This window comes from Martes martes, assembly GCF_963455335.1.
Source record: "Martes martes genome assembly, chromosome: 6".
Lineage (NCBI taxonomy): Eukaryota > Metazoa > Chordata > Mammalia > Carnivora > Mustelidae > Martes > Martes martes.
In genome coordinates, this window is record NC_137893.1 from 117,480,812 (window position 1) to 117,504,715 (window position 23,904).

Consider the following 23,904-nt stretch of genomic DNA (forward strand, 5'->3'; position numbering starts at 1 on the left):
TCCAGGCTCCCTCAGACCCTGGCCCTGCCCTCCCCATTTTATATGACATAAATATAGATATGCATCGGTTGTATTACTTTTGAATTCCACTTAAGAATATCAAAGCATGCTCTGGTTCTGACAGGCTCATCTGCAGGTGGGCAGGGCCACGTGGAGCTCATCACCTTGTCACCAGCACCTAGCCCGGGGCTCAGCAAATACCTGCCAGATGAACGCATGAATCTAGAAACGACTCTCTCATGCGGATGAGATGGGACCTGAATTTATTGCCGAGAAGGGAGGAAAGGGATGAGGCGCTGCAAGTGGAGGGAAGGACAAGAGGGCGCCACGTGGAGGGGGCAGCGAAGTGATAGCAGCCAGTCACTTTGGGTCCAGCGAGCTGGGACGGGAGGGGCCAGGCCAGGTCGCTGAACCTGAGTGAGCCTGGAGCCCACAGGCCTTGGCGATCATGAACTCTCTGGTCTCCCTGCACTTCCACTCTTCCCCCTTACCCCACCACTCCCAATCCAGAAAGGAGAACAGAAGGAAAGAGAGAGGTGGCCCCAGGTCGCCCTAGAGCAGAGGTTCTCAAGCTCTTCTGAACTGACTCCCCAAGGAAAGATATTTTTGGATCACCATTTCATGAAACAACATGGGGGGCTTCTGTCCCTGGTAAGCGGGGCAGGCTCTGACAGGGCTGAGAACTGTGGTTATAATATCTTTTGGACCAACCCAACTAACAACTAACACAACCGGCTTTTTCAAATGGGTATTATTTTAAGACTTCTGAAAGAACTGACAAACTAGTGAAGAATTATTGGGCCCGAGCAGAGGATCAAAGGGAAGTTAGAAAGCTATAGAGACACCCAAGTTTTCACCCTGAGAATAGTCACTGATTCCAGAAAACAGGCTTTTTATGTGGATGGCTTCATCAGGAGAAGGGGGTAGGGTGGAGAAATCCAAGCCCAGGCCCATGGAAGGTAGGAGTCTAACAGGAGACGCTCTGCTCAATAAGCTGGGACCCCAAAGGGCTACACCCCCAAGTGAAGGCTGAACCCGAAACAGAACATCTCCTTCCAGGAACTAGAGCCCTGTTGGAATCCCCTGGATGGTTCAGGAAACCCCAAATCTGAGCCTGACCTCAGGCAGCCTTGGACAGGTGGAGCCCCAGGAGTTTGGTAATAGGATATGCAAACCCCTTCTGGAGGAAGGTACCTCCCTCCTGGTCTACAACCACTCATACCAAATTCTTCAAATGCAATGGCCAGCGTACAGTCAAAGCCAGCCAGGAACTCTTGAGAACTAGCTGTCGTGAGAGAGAACCAAGCCACCAAACAGACAGTAGAAACAGACGCGAAGAGACTCCAGGCACAGACAACATCGGTAGAACAGACACGCCTACTCTGCTTAAATCCACGAAAGCCCGAGGATCCCCGCAGAGAAGAGAAAACTGTAGAGAGTAACATCACAGACTGAAAAGGAACCAAATGGAATCTCTAGAAATAAGAAAGCTTTAACAACCACATTTAAAACTCATCAAATGGGCACCTGGGTGGCTCAGAGGGTTAAGCCTCTGCCTTTGGCTCAGGTCATGATCTCAGGGTCCTAGGATCAAGTCCCGCATTGGGCTCTCTGCTCGGCAGGGAGCCTGCTTCCTCCTCTCTCTCTCTCTGCCTGCTTCTCTGCCTACTTGTGATCTCTCTCTGTCAAATAAATAAATAAAATCTTTTTAAAAAAATAAATAAACTCATCAAACTCATTTAACAAGAAGGAAGGAGCTGAAGGAAGAATGAATGAAACAGGAACGACCCCTACTACTGTGATGCATTTGGATTCTATTGTGTCCAGGTCTTTAAAGGATGGTGGAGCCCCTGTAAAGGGACTTCGCACAGCCACAAATGGGTCAGAGCCTGTGTTTGAATGAATCACTGCTCCGGAGTGTCCCAGGAAGGGGAAGGAAGCCAGACGTGATCTCTCCCTGCTCCTGACTCTTCTGTCTTTGTCTTGGAAATGGACTCCATAGCACTTGTCAAACTTTTCTTTTTCTCTCTCACACAGATCGTCCCTTAGAGCCTGGTCCATAGTGCATGTCGGGAAACGCTTGTTGAATGAATAAATGACTTGAGTCCTCTCCAATATTTGTGGCACACCTCCACGCTTTTACGGGGCTATTGGCCTAAAGGCAGCACTGTCAGAACCCCAGAAGCGGCTGGAACCTTTCTTCTCCCCAAACCCCAGGGCAGGAGGGCAGGATGGGAGGAAAAAGGATGGAGAGTGACCAAAAGGCTGGCTGGGCTCACACAGGAGCAGCAGCAGCAAAGGCCAAGAGAAAAGTCTGGGTCCGGGTAAGTTTCCAACAGTCAGGATGGTGTATGTTGGGGGACATGCACTCGTGGCTGAGGGGGTCCAGAGCCTGTAGGGCGGCAGACAAGAGGATATTCACACAGTAAACAAAGTCTAGCGACCTTCCCTGAAACTGAAGTTCCTAACAGTTCAGCCACTGCCACTGGGGAGCTATAAAAAAAACACAAAGTCCTGGGGCACCAGGGTGGCTCAGTCGGCTCAGGTCATGATCTCAGGGTCGTGAGATCGAGCCCCCGGGTGAGGCTCCATGCTCAGCAGGGGAGGGGGGTGTCTGCTTGAGATGCTCTCTCCCTCTCCCTGTCCCCCTCCCCAATCCCTTGTGTTCTTTCTCTTTAAAATAAATTAATTAATTCAATCTTAAAAAAAAAATACAAACTCCCAGGTTCTGCATCAATTCAGCAGGCTGGAGCAAGGCTGGGCAAGGTGGGGCGGGGGGGGATGGGGGATATGCATCTATAAAGGCACCCCGAAGCCCAAATAGTTCTGCCGCTCCAACAAAGTTGAAAAGCACCAGTGCCAAGGACTGGAGGTGAGAACACGGCACAGGAATAAAATTCTATAGCCACGGTAACGTCCAAGCTCCGTGTAAATCGTGTAAACATCTGCTTCTAATTATTTTCAACATTTAGACTCTACCTACTGAACAAAACGTGAAAGACTTCATTGTGGTTCCAGAAGAGAAGGCAAGGTTATTCAGTCTTGATGTAAAACTGAACATGCGTCTGGCAGCAGAGGGAAGGGGCGTGGGACAGCGCAGGGGCTGCTGGCCTGCTGGGGAAACCAAGGTGGAACCATGCCCCTCTCCCCGGGGGTTTATAGCAGGTAACAATGGAGAATCGCAACAGGCTGCCCCCAAGACAGGCTGCCCTCGGGAGGACGGGGCAGAGGAAGCGGAAGAGTGGCCCAGGGGAGCTGAATTCTCCTGAAATAAGCAACACAGGGCGAGACCTGGGAGCAAACAGAAGAAAACAATGAAGAGCTTGAAGGGACCGCCTTCTCCTATGACATTGATCTTGCCCCCCACCCCCCAAACCGGCTCCCTCCAGCGGGCAACCTCGCAGCTGGTCCAACCTTCTGGGAGCACACCTGCGTTTGTTCAAAATGTCAAGGGACAAGGGTCTTCGCTGCAGCACTGTCTGGAAAGATGGAGATTAGGAAGAGCCCAAGTGTCCATCAGAGGGGACTGGTTAAATACATTCCAACAGGGAATGTTCTGCAGCCGTAAGAGGGAGAGGTCAGAAATTCCCACACGTGCTACATGTGAGTAAACCTCGAGGCCATTATGCTAAGTGAGAGAAGCCAGTCACAAAAGTACAAACACTGGATGACTGCACTCGTGTGGGTACTTAGAATAGTCAAATTGATTGAGGTGGAAAGTAGCATGGTGGTTGGGGAGTGGGGCTGTGGTGGTAACTATTTAATGGGTTTAGAGTTTCAGTGTTGTAGGAAGATGAAAGTTCCACGACTGGATGGTGGCGGTGGCTGCCTATCGGTAACAATGTGCTTTTTTTTTTTTTTTAAAGATTTTATTTATTTATTTGACAGAGAGAGAGAGATCACAAGTAGGCAGAGAGGCAGGCAGAAAGAGAGAGAGAGGAAGGAAGCAGGCTCCCTGCTAAGCAGAGAGCCCGATATGGGGCTCGATCCCAGGATCCTGGGCTCATGACCTGAGCCGAAGGCAGAGGGTTTAACCCACTGAGCCACCCAGGCGCCCCAACAATGTGCTTAATGCCACTGAACCATATACCTAAAAATGGTTAAAGGTGGGAAACTTTGTGTTAGAGATCTTTACCACAGTTTAAAGATAAATAAATATTTTTTAAATGTTTCAGAGCAGCCAAGTTGTAGAAACACTATTTTCATACAGTTGTCCAGGATACAGAACAAAAATAGTGTCTAAATGAAAAAAAAAAAAAAACAAAAACAGAGTTCAAGATCTCTATATGCTAATATGAAAAGGTCTCCAGTAGGATCTGTAGTAAGATTTATAAAGTAAAAACAAAACAAAACAAATAACAGAAGAATGTATATAGAATGCTACCTTTGTGTAAGACAAGGGGGAGGGACCCCGAATATATGTTTGTATTTGCAAACCCTGGGGGATGCATAAGGAACTCAGGAAAGTGGTCTCCTGAAGGGATGATCATAGAGGAGGGGAGTGGGGGGACCAGGCAGGTGGGAGCAGACCCTGTCCACCTATCTGTACAATGTTTTGATATTTTAATCATATGAATAAATTACCTAGTCTGTTTTTCTATATGGTTGCCCCCAGGAAGGGGGGACAGAAGGTCCGAGAAGGTGAGGTGGGCCACCACGGCATTCACCTTGAATCTGGAGTCTGTATTTGCATTACTTTTATAAAAAGGGGGGGGTGAGAACAAAATTTTAAGGGGCCAATAAACGTAGGAAAGATGCTCCATCTCACTAGTCCTCAGAGGAATGCAAATTAAAACCACAGTGAGATGCCATTTCACACCCAGCAGGCTGGAAGAAATTAAAGTGGGATAGACCCAAGTGTGGCAAGAATGCAGGGGGAAGCGGTGGGGGGGGGGGGGCGTACCCACGGTCTGTGGGGGGTGAGCACACACAGCCCCATGGGAAGGCTCAGAAGAGCTTCCTCGCAGCAGGACTCCCCCTCCCTGGGAACACACCCAGGAAACTCTTGCCCAGAGCCCAAGGACGTGGATGGGACCACTCACCACAGCATGGCCGGCAACGGCCAGAAGCTGGAGATGACCTAGGTGGCCATCAGCAGGACAACCGATAGAAGGCTTGCTGCTTATTCACCCAATGGAATATTGCATAGCAGTTGACTAGATGAACTAGGCCCACGTGTGTCAATGTACAGAAATCTCACAAACGGTGCAGAATGAAAAATGTGCAGAAAGATTTTAATATACGGGGTTATAAAAACAGGAAATAATACCCTGTATCATTCGTGAAGGTAGCCCTGTGGATTAATAGCAAAAGTATAAGAACAGGCTCCTGAAATATACACAAATTTCTGATGAGGATTTGCCTCTGAAGAGGGAGGGAGAGGAAAAGGATCAGGGAGAAGACCTGGAGACCTTCAGCTACAGGCATAAGAGGCTTTAAAAAAGACAGGGTCTGGGGGCGCCTGGGTGACTCGGTCAGTTGAGCATCCGACTCTTGACTTTGGCTCAGGTCATGATCTCAGGGTGGTGGGATGTGGGACTGAGCCCCACATCAGGCTCTGGGCTCAGCGCAGGGTCAGCTAGAGATGGTCTCCCTCTCCCTCTCCCTCCCCCCTGCTCCTCCCCGTGCCTGCCCCTGCGGGCTCTCTATCTCTCATTAAGGGAAATAAATAAAATCTTTTTTTAAAAAATGACAAGGTTTGAAATGAACATGGCAAAAAGGATTTTGACAGAGCTCTCTTTACTTCTGTGTAGAATTGAAGTATGTCTTAATCATAACAAAAAAATAAATACATAAATGGGGCTCGGAAGGCGGGACAGGTAGAGCAGAAGCATAGGCTTGGGGGAGGTGAGGGCACCCAGCCATATAAATACAGGGAGGGCACCTAATCGGCCTCCTTCCCTGGCACTGCCCCTCCCCCACACCAGTCTGGCCCCTGCATACACTCCTGGGGTCATTGTAGCTGGGAGTAAGGTAGACTGGGAGGCGAAAGCTGTCCAAGCCCTTCACTGGGTTTCCCCGGGCTCCGCATGGAAGAGGAGATAGAAAAAGGGCTCATGGGAGGGAACATGCCCAGACCCTGGGGCCTGACCAGCAGCACACAACTCAGAGCAGCCATAACCTCAAGATTCCTATGGTGAAGCAGAGGTTAGAGATGGTGGGCTGGACTGGGTCACCCCACACATTGGGGAACCAGTATCCTGGGCCTCCCCAGGCCCTGCACACTCTGGAAAGAATTCCCAGAACATGTCAGGGCTTGGAATGACCTTAGAATATGGCTAGAGCTGAAACCACAAATGAGAAGCCAATCAGGGGCTTATAGGTTGGCTGGGAGCGTCCCTGGGCTTTGCCAGCTCAGCCTGGGGGTCTCCAGAGTCAGCAGGTGAGAACAACCAAGCTGCAGGGGGAGAGAGAGAGAGAAACCAGGCTTCGCAGCAATAGCTGGGCCCACCCAAGGAAGGCAGGACAGCACTCGGGGGGCCTTAGGACACGGCCATCCCTGACAACTTCTAGCCCACTTCTAACACGCCTCCCACGCGGCCGCCGCGCCCTTGCTGGGACCTCCTTCCGGTGCCAGGGTAGTTACAGGAGAGAACCAGGACTCCCAGGCGGGAGGCCAAGCTCCGCTTTTCTTTTCTCCTCTGCCTAAAATGAAGACGTTGGAGGCCATGTCTCTTTGTCCCAGATTCTAATACTCCGGCTGTAACCCACCAGCCCCTGGGCTGCACAGAGACCTCGTCCTGTCCCAGAAGGTCGGCTCTTCTCAGGTCCAAATAGGGCCCCGGGGAGTTCAGAAGGGTCTCTGCCTGCCTCCCCCAGACACCACAGGCCAGGGCCTGGGGCAGAGAGGGCAGGGAGCAGGCTGGAAGCTCTCTGAGTTGGCTGGGCGCAGGGAGGCCCCTCCCTCAGCAGCTTCAAAGCTCTCCTACTTCGGGCTCCAGGAGCGGCCCAGGCGCCATCTCCGCCTTCAGGACCCAGGGAGCAGTCAGACCTGGGCCAACAAGCAGGGGGCCCACATGAGTGCCCTGAAACCCCTAAAGCCTGGGCCCAATGCCTTGGAGGCTGGGTCCGACTGAGGGACTCTGGGATGGGTCACATCAACCGGAACTACAGCAGCCAGGCCTGAGAGAGGCGGCAGGGGCGGGAGGAAGCCTGAGGAGGGGCCGATGCCCATGTTTATTCCTCAGCTGTGTAGAAGGCCCCCACTCTGTGGCGGACCCCACACAGAAAACAGTGAACAAAACAACCAGAATGGAGGTGAGAGAGGCAGCAGGGCCCGATGGCAGGGCTGAGGGGTCCACAGTGGTAAGGGAGAGAAGTCCAGGGGCAAGGCCCGACCTAAGACCCCCAAGCAGAGCCCGTGACAGAAGCAGAACAACAGATGTGGGGCCCCTCTGCGGGCTGGGGGGCCCCCCTCCATCTCCTCCACCCTCCCATGGATGGACAAGGCCCCGGCAGACCGACGAAGGCCGGGGATGCCACAGGATTATCTTAAACCCCGCTTCCCTCCCAGCATCCCCCCTCAAGGACAATCCCGGCTAATCTCTCCCCAGAGGAGCAGCCCCATGGGCAGACAAGGCGGCAGCTGCCTGGCATGTTCCTGCCTGCTCCCACCCTGCCCACCACACCCGGGATCTGTCTGATTGTCTGTCTCAGCCTCGAAGGGCATCATAACAATAACACCTTGCCCCGGCTGGGCACGGTGACAGCGGGAGAGCATTTAATTCCCTGGGCGCCCCTGGGCCTGCAGGGTGGGGCTGAGGGGCCCCCTTGCCCAAGGCCCCTCAGCAGAGCCAGGCCGGGGCTCTACCAACTCCCCTAGGGCTGGAATCACCCATGGCCCGGGCCTGGGGACACAGTGGGATGGAGATCACGGGTTCCAATCCCCTCACCACCCCTACGGAAGCACATGGAAGAGCTCTCCCCCCTACCCCCGGGACCTCCCAAAGCCTGAGGAAATTCTCCCTACCCTGCTCCCTTCGAAAATGCCCCATCATGCAGACAGAGAAGGCCTTGTGGCAGGTGGGGAGTTGTGGGGGCGAACGGCTCAAAGCCAAAAGTGGGTGTGCCCCTGAGGAGTGGGGTACGGCCCCCAGAAAATGAAGGCAGAGGCCATCTGTGCCAAGATGGCAGTGGAAGCCAATGGGGGGTTCCCCACAGACAGCAGTGTGAGGACTGCCAGGCAGCGCCTCATATGACCCAGCCCGTGGGCGCTGGACGGGGTCAAATGGGTTCTGTCCCTGGTCCAGGACTCCGCAGCTTGGGAGGAAGGCTGGTGTGGAGGTGGGGTCTTACCTCGGAACTTCTTAGGCGGGTTGTCTAGGTCCCCCGCCGCGGGCTCCACCACACAGCGGTCATCCACCAACCTGGGGGAAAAGGTAGCCCAGTCAGGGGAGAGAAGAGACCATCTCCCCAGGTGTCCCTCCTTAGGGGCAAGGGATTCAGGGCACCAGGGAGGCCTCCCCCAAAACCCCTCTCCATCACTGTCCAACTCCCAACCCCTTAAGTCTTTCCCTTTCCTGGCACCACTGTTAAAACGGATGGGGGAGTCCTAGGAAAAGCCCAGAGACACACCCAACCCACCCCCAACCCCCGCCCTCTGCCGGACGGAGGGAACTAGAGCTGTCCTGTGAGGGGGTCTGCCTCCAGTCTGGGCTCCCATGCACTGCCGATATAAGTCTCATGAAAGCCCTGAGACCCTGCTGCCCAGACCTGAAAGGGCAGTGGGCAATGCAGGAAGGAAAGGGAAGAGGACTAAGAGAAACAGAGACAAAGTCAGAGAGACTCAGAGAGGGTGGAGGGGAGACACAGAGAGAGCAGAAGAGAAAAGATAAACAGACAGAAAAATAAGTAGGATACAAACAGAGGCACAGAAAGACTGGAGACAGGTGGACACATGGGAGAAGCTTATGAAACACCAAACTAGGGGGACCATCCTTTGGTCTCAAAGACCAGACAACAAACTTAACACCTTCTCAACCCCAGTCAGGCCCCATTCCACACCCTCCTTTTTGAACTACCCTAGGGCCCCAAATCCCCCCTCTTAAGCCACAACTGGAATTAATCCTGAATCTCTGGAGGACAACTACCCACTGACCTACTCAACCATCCACCTACCCAGCCACCCACCCATCCATCCATCCATCCACCCACTCACCCACCCATCCATCCATCCATCCACCCACTCATCTATCCACCTACCCATCCATCCACTCATCCATCTACCCACCATCCATCCAGCCACCAATCCATCCATCCATCCATCCATTCCTGCATTTAAGTCTTTAATGCCATCCCAGGTCCTAGGATATCCACCCTTTCACAGGCTAAGTCCATCTCAGCACTTCACAGCTGTTCCCTCTGAATTCTCACCAACTTCCCCACAGGGTCTAGTCATTAACACCATTTTTTACAGAAGAGGAAACTGAGTTTGAAGGTGAGATAATTTGCCTGAAGTCACAGAGCTGATTCCAAAACCCCCTCCTCCCCTCCTTGGGGTGGCGAACAAGGTCTTTTGTGATCTGACCTCTACCCATTCCCCAGCTAGCCTCACAACTTCCTGCTCAAACCATGCTAAACCCCGCATTGATTCCAAGGTCCCTGGAGCTCTCATCCCTACCGAGGTGACTACCTCTGCAGTGGCAGTCCGTGATGCCCTTCATGCCCAGCCCACCCTGGCTCCCCACCAAGACCCAAGCCTAGGAGACCTCATTTATTCTTCGGCCCTCAGCCCCTCTCTCTACTCTATGAAACCTCCCCTGGCCAGTGCCCTCCCTCCCACTGGGCCCCCTTCCCCCGTGTTCCCACAGCACTTGGTCCTGGCCTCTCCTGCTGCCATGTCTCTTCCTACCGCCACTATTTGCCATATCTACACTCTGGGTTCCTTGAGAACAGGCCGCTGTTTTTTTCTTGGGCATCACCAGCACTTTGCTCAATGTGATCCATAAGAATAACAAAAGCAAGCAGGATTTTGCGTCTAATGTTTTCATATATTGTTATTTAATTTTCTAAATCTATTTTGTTGTTATTGTTGCTGTTGTTGTAAAGATTTTATTTATTTGACAGAGAGAGACACAGCTAGAGAAGGAACACAAGCAGGGGAGCAGCAGGCAGAGGGAGAAGCAGGCTTCCCGCTGAGCAGGGAGCTGGATGCGGGGCTGGATCCCAGGACCCTGGGGTCATGACCTGAGCTGAAGGCAGATGCTTAACAACTGAGCCACCCAGGCGCCCCTAAATCTATTTTGTTATTATTGTTATTATTTCCATTGTTACTATTTCCATTCTCTGCCCCATATTCGGGCAGAGAAGGCCAAGTCCAGAGAGGTAAACCATCTGGCCATGGACACACAGTCAGCAAGAAGGGCTGGGTTTTGAAGCCAGGCTGAGCAGTGTCAGGGCGGATGTTGGGCAGGACTTCACAATGATGGGGAGCAGAAAGGCAGCTTGCTCTTCGAGGATTCCCCCCCCCCACCTTGGTCTCTTACCCTTTCCCCGGCCCCCAGTACCAGATCAGCACTTGGCCCTCTGCCCCATTCCATCTGCTGGCACTCCCTTAGGCATCTCAGCCACACTCGTGGGTTCAAAGGACTGCTTTAGACACTGACCAATGCCTCCCACATCCACCTCCCCCACAAGCTCCAGACCGCAGCTCTAAACACCTCCACCTGGACATCCACGGGCTCAGACTCGGCAGGTTCAAAACTGAGTTCCTGATCTACCACTTAAATGGGCTCCTTTTGAAGCCCTCCCCATCTCAGTTGACAGCAATTTCATTCTTCACGTTGCTTGGGCCAAAAACCTTGGGCCAATCTTTGGCTCCTCTTCCATCCGCTTCTCACCCCCCATCTGTGAGGCAACCCTGTGGGCTCTATCTTCACCATATGTGCGGAATCCTACCCCTTCTCATCTTTGCCACCAGCATCTCACCAGCTGTCCCCTGGATGTCCACCTGGATGTCCGCTTCCTCATCGATCTCCAGATGTCCCCCTTGTCTCCCATTCCCCACACAGCATGCATACCTTTCCCCATACAGTACGCATACCTTTCCTTTAGAAGGTGAGTCAGATCAGGGCAGTCCTCTTCTCAGAACCCTTCAGAACTACCCATCTCCATGTAAAAGCCAAGAATTCACAATGGCCTGAACCCACACGATCCAGCCCTCACCTCTCTGACCTCATCTCCCTCCCCTGCCCCTTTGCCCACTCTGCTCCAGCCCACAGCCCTCCTCCTCCAGGCTCCTCAAACCTTTGAAGACACTTGGTGCTGCTTCTTTTGTCTGCCCCCAGTCACCCTCCTGGCTCCCTCCCTCCCTCCCTCCCTTCCCTCAGATCGCTGCTCAAATGACCTGCCACCCTGAACACTCTCCTTTTTAAAACTGGGAACTGCTCCTTCTCACACTCCTTAGGGTCCTCCCCGCCTCACTGTTCCCATAGTACTTCTCACCACCTGGCCTGCTATATTTTTTACTTCTTTATTTTGGTTACACCCCCCAGCCCCGACTTGGTATGGAAGAGCCATGAGGACAGGGATGGGTCCGTTTCGCTTCCTGCGGTATCCCCAGACCTAGACCACTGCCTGGCATAGAGCACACACACACGGAACACACAGTGAGTGAGTTAATTCACTTTACCAGCTGCTAAGGAAAGTAGATGAAAAGCAAAAGGTAAGGCCCCTGCCTCAGGGAGTTTCAAATCTCATTGGGAAGACAAGTCACACGCTCAGAAGAGTTTATGATATAAAGAATATGTATGAGTGCCAACTGGTGGTACCAGCTATGGATTTTGTCTGAATCCAGGGAAGGAACAGGTCAGAGCTTGGCCAATCAGAGGAAGTGTGAAAGAAGAGCCAGGAGCTGTACTGAGCCTTGAATAATTCATAGAATTTCCTGTAAGACATTAGTGAATCAGATTAGATGCTTGTCTGTTAGCAAGGCCCTGAAGGGAGGAGACACGGGATGGATAGGTTTGATGGGGGAAGGGAGGAAGCACAGGCCCTGGCCTGGGACCCTGCACTGCCAGGGGTGCTGGACAGCCACAGGGCATCATGGAAGTCAGTGTGGCTGAGGACAGGCTAGGGCCATCCCCAACAGCCCCTATCAACAGCGCTCAAGGCCTTGGGGGAGGCCACCTCCTCAGAGACTCTCTGTCTGAGGAAAAACCCATCCTCACCCTGACCCCACCACAGCTTCCCTGGGAACTCCTGGTCTGGGCCACAAGTGCAGGAAAAACACACACAAATTCAGATGCCTGGCGTGCTTTTCCTAATCCCCCTGGCACAAATCTGCCTGGTCATTATGCGGATGTCCATCTGTCCCCTCCCACTCTAACACAGCTTCTGAAGCCCTAATGTCTTCAACTCAGCCCCTCCCCCCCATTGCCCCAGCGTGCAAAGCAGGGCATATATTGGGAGTGTGAGCTGAGACAACACAGGGAAACGGAAGGATTGATCAGGGGGGGAAGCCGGCCTCCAAGAGAACTTCAGACAAGGTTGAGAAGGAAAACATTCTCAACCTGCGGGCTGAGAGGGGACAGGAACCGTCTGTAGGAGGGACCAGAGCAAAGAAGCAAACCAGGTAGGAGGAGAAAAGAGGCAGGGGTGTTTCCCGAAGGTATCAGGGGAACAAGGTCAGTAGATCGGACTTTCGGAGGTTCTCCTGGCTCTAACATTTCACACCCTCCGTCCTCCAGGTGTGGGTCCCCGCCTAGCAGAATCAACATCGCCCACGAACGCTAGGCTACATTCGGTACATCCTCCCAGAAACGTCTGAGGGGTGGCACCTTGCCCTACTCATCGTTTTATTTCCCACCTGGTGCTTAGGGCAGCTCCCCACCTAGCCCGTAAGCAAAGAAGCCCATCGGCAGGGTGTTTAGAGTCCCAAATGTCTCCAAGCGCCCCCGCGAGAGCCTCCCTCCATTCCTGTGCGTGTACTCATGAGGACTGAGGCAACCCAGGAAGGTGCTATCGGGCGGGAGGGGCGGGAGGGGTGCCTCGAGAAACCATTAATAGATAAGCAGGGAAACGCTTATCAGATGGGCTGCGGGGAGACCTGAGGCCAGAAGGAGGCCCAAGATGACAGGTTAAGTTCTGATGGAGGCGGCGCCTCAGGGGGCAGCCCAAGTCGGGGCAGCTACGGTGGTCGCCCCGCGCGGGCTCCCCCGGGAGCCCTCCTACCCCGGGTCTGCACTGCGCTCTCACCCACCAGGTCCGGCCGGCCCCGCCCCCCAACGCCAGGCCCCACCTCTGCCCCCGCCCCCGCCGCCAGACCCCACCCCTGCCCCCGCCCCCGCCCCCGCCGCCCAACGAAACTCGCCACCCCACGTGCAGCAGTAGCCCCGCCGCGCCGCGCCGCCTCGCCCCGGCCTGTCTCGACTGCAGGCGCGCGCGGGGGCGGGAGAGTGACGTGCGCCGCGTCCGCGCTTTCCTCCCCTCCGCGACTCGATCTGTTCCCCCCACGTGGCACCCACGTCCCGGACTGTACCCCCCACTCTCCCGCACGGGGACATCTGGGTTTATAAAACTAGCCGGACACGGGTCACAGGTGCTTCGGGTAAGCACCTGGCGCTGTAACCAGAGCTGAGCTCTGCGGGCGGGGGGGAAGTAGCCGCGTCGCTTCACTCCACCCGGACCCCTCCCCTCTCGAGCGCCTCCGTCTCCGCCCCAGGTCCCGGGAAGGGCCGACTCCCACCCTCTGCCAGCCCGCTGATCTCATCGTCCCCACCTCCAGGCGTTTGCACACCAGAAACCCTGTCCCAAGTCCTGCCAAGTCCTGCCATCTTCAGGGCTGCGCTTAGGCTCCTGCAGAGTTCCCCGCCTGGTCTCACCACCGACACCGCCCCTCATCTAAAAGCAGGTACCAGCCGATACACGTCCACAGTAGAAAAACCAACTTTCCAGAGTGCTGAACGTGTTTTAATTTATAAGCTGTTTTTACATCCAATACCTAATTCTATTCTTACTGCAGTTCAGTGTGAGGTTCGCTGAGTAAAATTAAAGGCCGCCTCCGCCTCCCCATCTCAGCCCACAGAGCTGGTGAGTTGATGACACGTGTACAAGCTAGGTATCCATCCATTCAACAAAACCTTACAGGGAAGCCATTATGTGCTTGGGTGGGGTCAGGAAGCTCATACCCACCATGCTGAGTGCCCTAAGGACAGGAGCCATGTCCTAAACCACCCCAGGGCCAGCCCAGAGAACACTTCCTGCTAGGAGCCTTCCATCTGCTGGGAGGCACAAAGCCAGTTTGAGCCTGGACTTGCAGGGCCCAACAGGGCATGGGCAGAGTGGGCAGTGGGATGAGGATTAGTGGGGAGGGGTCTAGCAGGAGGCCTGTGGGCAGGGCAGCCTTGGACCCTTTGAAGAGGAGATGGTTGACAATTCTGCTCTACAAAGTTGTGGAGGAGGGTGCTGTCCCTGAAATGCCCATAGGGTCTGCACCCCAAGACCTTGGTCAGAGGGAAAAGAAGGCAGATGTGTCCAGGGACCTGCGTGGCCCCATTCTGCCCTGACTGGACTTTGAGATCCAGGTAGGAGTAATAGAAAAGGCAGTGGGGCGGGTCGATGCCGTCTGGAAAGATTAGATAAGGGAGAGGAAGAAGGGAGCTAGAAGTGGGGCAAGTGACTATCAGAAGAGCCTGAATCAGAGCCTGCATCCACCATCAGAGCAGGCACAAGACTGGGAACCCTGGACTGGGAAATGCCTGAGGGACTCTAGACATTCCCTCCCCAAGCCAGCTTGGAAACTGAGGCATGGAGGGGAAACTGACTGGCCCAGGTACACAAGTTAAAGGAACAGCCAGTTCCAGACCCCAGGTCTCTGACTCCCAGCCCAGGACACTGGCCACCACCCCACAAATCTAGGCCAGACCCAAGAACGGCCACTCCCAATGTGGGCACTGTTAGAATACTGGGATTGGCGGGTGGTTCGTATAGGCCTTGGAGTCCCTTTTGCCAAATACCAAAGTCACACCCACTAGATGGGGGTGGGGAGGGATGTTGGGATAGGAACCCTGGTTCATTGGCAGGGATCCCTGCTCATCAGAGAAAAGAAATTCATTTCTGCATCCCTGAAAACCATCCATTTACTTAACCTCTACATATCTTTCTGTACCAAAGATCTACCACTAGCCACCAGAGGGACTAGTATACAGAACAAGCCTGGATGAGTAAATGTTTGTTGAATGACTTCACAAAGTCTCATGAAGGCTAAGAGAGATAGACTCTCTGGACCAAGGGGCAGGCAGGTAGGCTTCCTCTTCAGAGAGCTTATGTCTAAAAAGGACAGTAAGCCACACACTCAGAGAACCTCAAGAATCTTTCCAGTGAGGCACGGAGGTGGCAAAAATGAATGAATTTTGGGCCCACTAGAAATAAAGATCCCTGGCTAATGTGCATGGCTTCAGGACGCTGCCTCTGCCCACAGGCCTGGGTTTTTGGCTCTCAGGACTGGTGGGCTCTGGCAAGTGCTGGGGTCTCAACAGAGCTGCTGGGTGCACAGGGAAGTGCACCCATTAGGCTAAGAAGAGGGACCAGGAGCTGGAGAGACAAGAGGGAAAGCTGAGAAGGGACAGAGAATGTGAAAGCAGGGGCCATCCAGCTGGCTGGCCCTCACCTCACCCACAGGCCTTGCCCAGCCTAGGCCTTTCTCCTGCTCTCCATAACCCGGAACTGGACTCAGCCTGTCCTGCAAGACAGGGTAACTCAGGCTTCAGGACTCCTCAGAGCAGGCCCTGAGGCCCAGCCCACCCGGCTCCAGACTGCCGCAGAAACAGCAGCAAAAGCTGCCCTGACAAATCCAGAAAGTGAGACCGTCTGTAGCATAACCAGCCCTGTCTTGTCAGGAACTCAGTATCATCGTGGGAAAGAGGTGGGGGCCTAAGAAGCAAATGTAACATCTGGACCTTGACTGGACCCTGAACTAAAGAAACCATTGGTTGAAGACAGACTGAGAGGGGAATCTGGGTGTCTCGGTGGGTTAAGCGTCTGCCTTCAGCCCAGGTCATGATTCCAGGGTCCCGGGATCGAGCCCCTCATCGGACTCCCTGCTCAGTGGGGAGCCTTCATCTCCCTCTCCCTCTCCCCTTCTCTCTGCCTGCCGTTGCCCCTGCTTATGCTCTCTTTCTCTCGCTGTCAAATAAATAAATAAAATCTTTAAAAAAAAAAAAAAGAACAAAGAAAGAAAGACTGAGGACAATGGGGCACATCTGAGTGCAGACAGGGCATCAGGTGCCATTAGGAAGTTATTAAAGGGTGGGATGAAGGTACTGTGGTTACCTTGGAACATATCCTTATTCCTTACAGCTGTGTAATGAAGTATTGAGAGGTAAAAGCGTGCAATTATATAATTTACCATAAAATACTTCAGCAAAAATATAGATGCATCACGTATGGCAAAATGTGGGCAATCATTAAGTCTAAGTAGTAGGCATATGGGTGTTCTAAACAGTTCTTTCTACTTTCCTTGGATTATATGTGGCGAGGGGCCACAGTGACACGTAAAGGCGAGAGCCACCCACCATAAAAGCTCAGTGACGTCTACCCATTGTGGCAGCAGCCGCAGCATCTCTGAGACACAGGCTTAATTCTGCCTACCATGACCTAGATCCCCCGTCACCCATTTCTAATCTCACAGCCTGGAGAGGACAGCACTCCCGCAGGCTGGAGGAAGGGGTGCTAGCTGGCTGGCTGAGGGGAGGGAGGGATTTGCGAACCAAATACACACAGGTGTCTCCCCAGCACCTGCAGCTGCCCAGCACCTGCACCGCGGGGCAGCGGGTGGGGGGTGCCTCCAGGGCTGAAATTTCTGTTCACTGCCTCCTCAGGCTCTGCCCACCTGCCAGCCCCCAAAATACCTACGTTCACATGCCACCACTAGGATCATTTTAGTCCCCTGCCGAGTCCCTCCTGCCTGTCTCCCCAAGTGTCCCCACCCACACCCTGGCTCTCTGTGCTGTCAAGGCCTAGACTCATCTCTGCGCCCACCACCACTGGCGTGAAGGGCCCTGCAGCCCCTGCTATGTGATCCTGGACAAGTCCTTTAAGCCTCGCTACAGCAGCGGTGTCCACTGCAGGGAACTGTAAGTGTGGGTGCCAATGCCAGGGGCCACCGCCAGCAGGACCAACGTGACACACTCACGGTGGCTCAGAGCTCACTCTCAGAGGCCTGTGATTAACTTACCATAGATCTGGGCTCTGCCCTCCTCCCCTCTCCCAGACCTCCTCCCTTCCTCTCTCACAGCCCCTGCTTCCAGGGAGGAGCCCCCCCAGTTCCAAATAGGGGGCGAGGAAGCATGGACCACAGGTCCCAGGAAAACTACAAGGCCTTCCAGGCCCCGGCTCGGGGACAATGGAAACCCAGACCCCTTCCCTTAAGTAGACAGTGGAAGGCTGATGTGGCCCCACCCAAAAATCCAGCACAGCGCCCCACCCCCAACCCAAGCCACTGCCCCACCCACCCCACAGCCCCATCAGGCCAAGGCGGGGAGGGGAGGTAGGGTCAGGAATGTAGGGCAGGGCAGAGTGGGAGCAAGTGACTACAGCAACATTCTTTAGGGCCGGGGAGGGGATGCAGCCTGGGTCCCTGGATCCCATGGTGAAAGCCTGGGGCTGACTGTGTCCTCAGGCAACCCCCACCCAGCTCCTCTCCCCGAGTTACCCACTCTCCATCATAGTCACCGTGCCCAACTTCAAGGGCGGAGGCTGGTCTTTCTCCCCACACCCCCTAGGACAACACTCTCAAACCGAGGATATGAAGCGGGGTCAGGCCCCCTGGGACGCAGGGTCACCTTGGCAGGTCACCTCTACCACCACAGAAAACAGCAGAGTCCAAGCCTGTGAGGGAAACAGGGTTCTGCTTCTGGGAGTTTAGCCTGAGAGGGTAATTGGATAAGCGTCCGGGCATGTATGGACCCAGATGTTCTGGGCAGATCGTTTATAATGCAGAAATTCAGAAACAACCTGAATGCCCAATACCAGAGTTGCTTGAATAAATGAGGATACATCTTACCGTACTGTGGGATGCTATGCGGCTGTAACAATGGCCTGCCTGGTGTAGGAAAATACAGCCTAACGTATCTCCCCAAAATGACAGGATACAAAGCCGTATTTGCCGTCTGACATCGTTTTGTAAATGTTGGCGTAGATAAAACTAAAAACACACCAAAAAACACAAAAAACCACCCCAGAACATCCACATAAAGAATGTCCATATATGGTGAAAGCTGTGAAGTGTGTAAACCTGGCGATTCACAGACCTGTACCCCTGGGGATAAAAATACATTATATGTTTATAAAAAAATTAAAAAATAAAAATAAATTAAAAAAAAAGAATGTCCATATAAGTCACAGCAGTATCAAACAATTTTTTATTTGCATTTTTCCAGTTTTCTCCATGGGACATACATTATTTTTGAACAAAAAAATATGTATTTTTTTTAAGTGTGTGTTTTTTGTTTTTGTGTTCAAGCCCTGGGGCTTGAACTCACCACCCTGAGATCAAGACCTGAGCTGAGATGAAGAGTCAGACAGTCGACCGACAGAGCCACCCAGGCGCCCCCCCCAAAATATGTATTTTTAAAGATTTTATTTATTTATTTGACAGAGATCACAAGTAGGCAGAGAGGCAGGCAGAGAGAGGGAGAAGCAGGCTCCCTGTTGAACAGAGAGCCCGATGCAGAGCTCGATCCCAGGACCCTGAGATCATCACCTGAGCTGAAGGCAGAGGCTTAACCCTCTGAGCCACCTAGGTGCCCCCAAATATGTATTTTTTAAAAAACGAGTTGTGTGACTAGGCCTAGCTGAAGTCAAGACCCTGCCTTGGGGCACAGGACAGAGGGAGTTCCAGCCTCTCCAGGGAAATCACAATGAAAAGAAAGCCAAGGACAAGTCTGAAATTTGCCCCAGGAATGCAGTCTGCACGGAGGGTCAGTGCCCTCCCCCACACCCCCACACCCCTGGGATTATATGTGTCTCAGGGACTTCAGGCTCAAAGGGCCCTTACAGACCTCCTCACCCAGCTCCCCTGTGTAGAGACTGGAACGAGCTGGAACTCTATCTTGGTTACTCCAGATTCCCCCATGACTAGAAAGGTGCCTGGCACAAAGTAGGTGTTCAGTTAATGTTTGTTGAATGACTTACTGAAGTCTGATGAGGGCTAAGAGATGGGCTCTCTGGACCAAGGGACGGGTGGATCCAACAGGTAGGCCTCCTCACAGCCTGTGAGCCAGTGAAGGCCCTTAGATCAGGAAGCCCCACCCCAGGTAAAATCACCAGGGAGCTTTTAAGAAGCCCAACCCTCAGACCCCAGCCCTAGACATACTGATACAATTGGTCAGACCTGGGATTCAGAAGCTGAAATTTTTTTAAAGATCCCAGAGGTTTCTCGGTGCAAACAGAGCACCTCTAGAGGACATTCAGGCTGAGGGAAACACACTCTGAAAAGGCAGGGCCTTGCCAAAATCACCCAGCGAGTTAGTGACAAAGCAGCAGAGGGCCGGACCCCTGGGGCTACTAGCTCAAGGGTCCTGGCCCTGGGGACCCAAGGCTTCCTCCACATTTACCACATTTCCCTTCTTGGGTGCTGGCCTCCAGGGCCCACCCTCCTGGGGAAGTGAATCACGCTGGAAGGTGGACAGGGAAGCCCAAGGAGGGGGGACCCTTCTGAGCTTATGCTCAGTGATCACCCAACCCTTGGGGATACAGGCCCAGAAGCCCCGACAGCCTCCAGATGGTGCTCCGAGGCACTTTGACAAATGTTGGGAGCTCAGCCTCAAGACCCAGGTCATCTACACTCCCCAACTTATACTCTGTGGGCTGGAGCCCACCCCTCTGGCCGTTCAGCGAGAGAGGCCTTGAAGAGAAATCTTCAAAGAACTGGGTATCAGACTCTGAGGGGCCCAGCCCGCATATTGTACACAGATGTGGCCAGGAGCCACATGGAATCCTCCACCTTCCCCTGGCCCCGATCAGTCACTCCAGCCCTGGCCTCTGCTGACTTCCACCCAGGGTGAGGTGTGAGCCAGTGGCCCCGGCCACACTCTCCTGCCAAGAACAGGCGTGGGCCTGCTTTCCCTTCCCCGCCGAGGTCTCGACCTGCTCCAGGATCTACTGCCCAGACCCTCCCACTCTTCCAACCCAGAGTTAATGTACAATCTTCACCAGGAGCTCGAATTATTCAGGCAGGTCGAACTGGCCTCCTCCACTTCTCCCCGTAGAGTCTGGCCAGAATCTGAAGGCTGCTTCAGACTCCCTGCTCCACCAACACCCCCCCTTTCCATCTCCCAGCTGACCAGCCCCTCTGCCCGCCAAGGCCGCCCCCCGTCTTCAACACATTCATTTCACCCAGCCCTTATTGGGCTCCTCTTGGAAACCAAGTATTGGGCTAGCCTGGGAACTCAGTCAAATCAGTCTCTAGGGTTCACAGACATGGGCACCAAGAGCCAGGGTGAAGGCCAATGGGGACCAGAGTGAAGGATAGAGGCAGAAAGATTCTGGTGAATGGGGCGCCTGGGTGGCTCAGTCGGTTAAGCGTCTGACTTCAGCTCGGGTCATGATTCCAGAGTCCTGGGACGGAACCCTACATTAGGCTCCCTGCTGGGTGGGAAGTCTGCTTCTCCCTCTCCCTCTGCCCCTCCCCCTGCTCGGGCCAAGGCTCCCTGGCTCTCATAAATAAAATCAAGGAAGGGAGGGAAGGAGGGAGGAAAAGGAAAGGAGAAAAGGAGAGGAGAAGAGAGGAGAGGAGAGGAAGGGAGGGGAGAGGGAAGGGAAGGGAAGGGACGGGAAGGGAGACAGATGCTGGCAAGGGTGGAGCAGAGAGTTTGACTTAGAGCAAAGCAGCTCACACTTTAAGGCACCAAATCCCACAGGGATCGGCGTGCAGGTTCTGAGGGATGGGTCTGAGATCCTGTCTATCCAGCAAACTTCTAGGGGATGGCGATGCTGTTGGACCGCAGACCACCCTTTGAGTAGCAAAGACTCAGCAGGGCTTAGAAATCATTCTTTCATTGACTCTAAGTTCAAAAAAAAGGTGGGACACACTGCTCCCTCAGTCGCCACCAAGTCCCCAGTGCCCAGTACACTGGCTGTGGACACGCTGAGTGGATGAATGTGTAATAAATTAGTTAATCCTGGCAAATGGCCCAGCATTGGATGGCCCTACAGAGAAATCTGCAACTAATCATGAAACAACACAATACCAGAGAGAAATCTGTGCAAAGCTGTGCAAAGCACAGAAGAAGAAGGGTTAACTGCCGTGTGGTGGGAGGAGGAGCTGGATCTCTCAAAAGAGGTCACTTAGTACTAGGTCTTAGAGGGTGGGTCAGATTTACCCAGGTGGAGGCTGGCTTAAGGGCGGGGGCAACAAAGGAGCAAAGGTAAAGAGACCTAAGAGACCTAGAGCGTGGGGTAGGTTCCGGGAATCAGAGTAGCCTCATGCACCTAGAGCTTCAGAGGCTGTGAAAGGGAAGGTGGCGGGAAAAAATAGAAAATTAAGAAAATTAAGTTAGGGTGCTAGAACTCTAAGCTGGGAGACGGTCATCCGTCGATGGAAAATCGGGAGCTGTCGGAGGTGTTTGCACGGGGAACAGGCACCCGGAAGGAACAGGCACCCCGGAAGGAAGCCCTCTCAGGGGTCACCAGGTCCTGCCCCAGGGTCAAAATGGACTGGAGGAAGCAGCTTCCGGGGGCAGGAAGGGCCAAGGCAGGAAGAAGCTACGTTGAGAGGCAACAGAATCTCCCGTGCATCTCCGGATGCTAACAGATCTCACGCATACTTAAAAAACCACCCACTTTGTGCTCAGCCCTGACCTAGGCACTAAGCAACAGAGAAGCTGATCATTTCCCCAAAGCCCCCAGTGCCGTTCAGACACTAGGAGGGAGGGTGGCTTCCACCATCTCCCCCCATTTCCCCCACAGCCACCCCACTCTCTCCTGCTTCCCTAGGCATCGTCAGGGGGGTTACTGTGTGCCTACTGTGTGCCTGGCAGCGGGACCCCCTGGTCAGCGCTCTGTGGGAGGCCTGCACAGATGCTGGCCCAGATGTGGTTCCAGACCCGTCCTCTGCGGAAATGAGCCAGATCAGTCAAATCTAGTGGGGTGCGGGGTGGGTGGGGGATGACCTGTGGCTGGGGATTCCACATCTGAATAGGGAGGGGAATGAGAGAGTCACAAAGGATGCTGAGATAAGGAGAGCAGGTATGCTGGAATTCCCAGTCAGAATCCCCTGCTGGCAGAGCCAGCCCTCCAACCCCCACAGGCCGGCTGGACTCCCTTTCCAACAGGACTAGAACCAAACTCCCAACAACCCTGGGAGAGACCGAGTGCCAGGTGACTCCCACTTCTCAGGCTCAGGGTGAGGCCCGGCCAGGTCCAGAGTCAGATTTTTGGTCCTCCAAAGCATGCCTCAGAGGACGCACCTTGTGACTGGCTGGTGTCCTGATGAGTAGAGGGAATAGAAGAGGATGGGTTTATCCCAAAGGACAGCTGGGTGTGGTGGGGATGAGACAATTTAACCCAAGTGCCCAGACTGAAAATGGGACAAAGGCAGCAGGCTGTGCCCTGGAGCCTGGCTGGAAAGGTAGAGAAAGCACTCTACCCCCACCCCCAGCCACTCACCCAACTACTCCTTTGAAGATAAACCTATTCGCTCTGCCTAATTCCTTTCCTGCCCTCGGCCTGCTTCAGGCCTAGCCCTCTCCAGGGACTTGAATAGATTCCCTGCTAGCCAGACCCTGGGGGGTGACGGCCAGAATTAATTAATGTTTGTAAAGTGCTCGCTAGATCCTGGGACCGGGGACCCAGGGGCGCCAGATGAGCCGCGCAGGAAATTGACAGGGAGAGGCGGGGAGAGGGGCAGCCGGCCAGGACCTGGGACTCCTGCTAGGGGAGGGCTAGAGGAGGCACTCCTACTGAAGAGGGGGCAGGGCAGCAAAGAGCTAAAAGGGAAAGGTGCGACCCTTCAAAGGTGTGACAGGACCAGACCGTAACTTGAGGATTCCGGGCTCCGGGGTGAGCCTGCCTTCCCCCACACTCCGCCCCACCCCCAGAGCCCGTCACGTCCAGGCCCAGATGCCTTTCCCCAACTCAGGCCCCAGCCACCCACCTGCCCCGCCCCGGGACCACCTGCAGAGGAAGTCTCCGCCTCTCCTTCGGCTCGGAAGAATGGCGAGCGCGCGAGGGTGGAGACTTCGCGGAGGGGTGTCCCCTACCAACTCCCGCAGGGTCCCCGACTTCTACCTGGGCAAACACTTAACTTCCTTTCTCTAAAAAAAAGGAGGCGAGCCGTTACCCCGCTCCTTGAAGTTGGGGACTTCCAGGTTCTCTATCGGGGGGGCGGCGGCAGGACGCACTTAAGTGGCACCAGGGCCCACGGCGCCCCCTCCCTGCCCGCCCCCCCCGAACCCGGCTCACTCACCCCAAAGTGCTGATGAAGCCATTGACGGACCCCTCGGCGTACAGGGAGACGATGTCCCCGATGTGGAGAAAGCTAGACATCTCGCTCATGACTGCTGCCCGCCGGGGACCCGGGGCGGTGGGGGCGCCAAGGGGCGCGCGGCCAGGCTCGGTGCAGAGGACGGAGATGACCGCGGAGGCCGGAGGGGCGCGCCCCCACCCGCGAGCAGGGCGCTCCGCGCGGCCGGGACGGGCTAGCGGCCACCGGGGCGGAAGGCGGCGCGGGGCGGCCCGAGAGCCGCTGGTGGCGTCCGGGTGAAGAGGTGCCCGCGTCTCGGCGCGCCCGCCGCCCGCCCGCCCGGCCCGGCCCGCGCGTACCTGCAGCGTAGAAGGAGCAGGAAGTCTGGGGCCGCCACACACACATGCAAATCCCGCCCGGGAGGCGGGGAAGCCACACCCCGGCCCCCCCGCACCCCGCCGCAGCCGGCCCGCCGGCACCCATGTGCGCCTGCCCGCCTCCCT

General features: G+C 54.6%; 1 protein-coding gene across 1 annotated transcript in view; it reads right to left on the reverse strand.

Annotated features, from left to right (window-relative positions):
• ITPR3 (inositol 1,4,5-trisphosphate receptor type 3) overlaps positions 1 to 23,684 on the reverse strand; it is a 65,934-nt gene extending 42,250 nt beyond the window's left edge. Inside the window, exons 1-2 of the mRNA XM_080807277.1 lie at positions 23,405 to 23,684; positions 8,296 to 8,366 (exon numbers count right to left, since the gene is read on the reverse strand). Of these exons, the coding sequence (XP_080663403.1) occupies positions 8,296 to 8,366; positions 23,405 to 23,493 (160 nt within the window). The 5' untranslated portion in view covers positions 23,494 to 23,684. The remainder of the gene's footprint in view (positions 1 to 8,295; positions 8,367 to 23,404) is intronic.
• Positions 23,685 to 23,904: the final 220 nt, after the last annotated feature.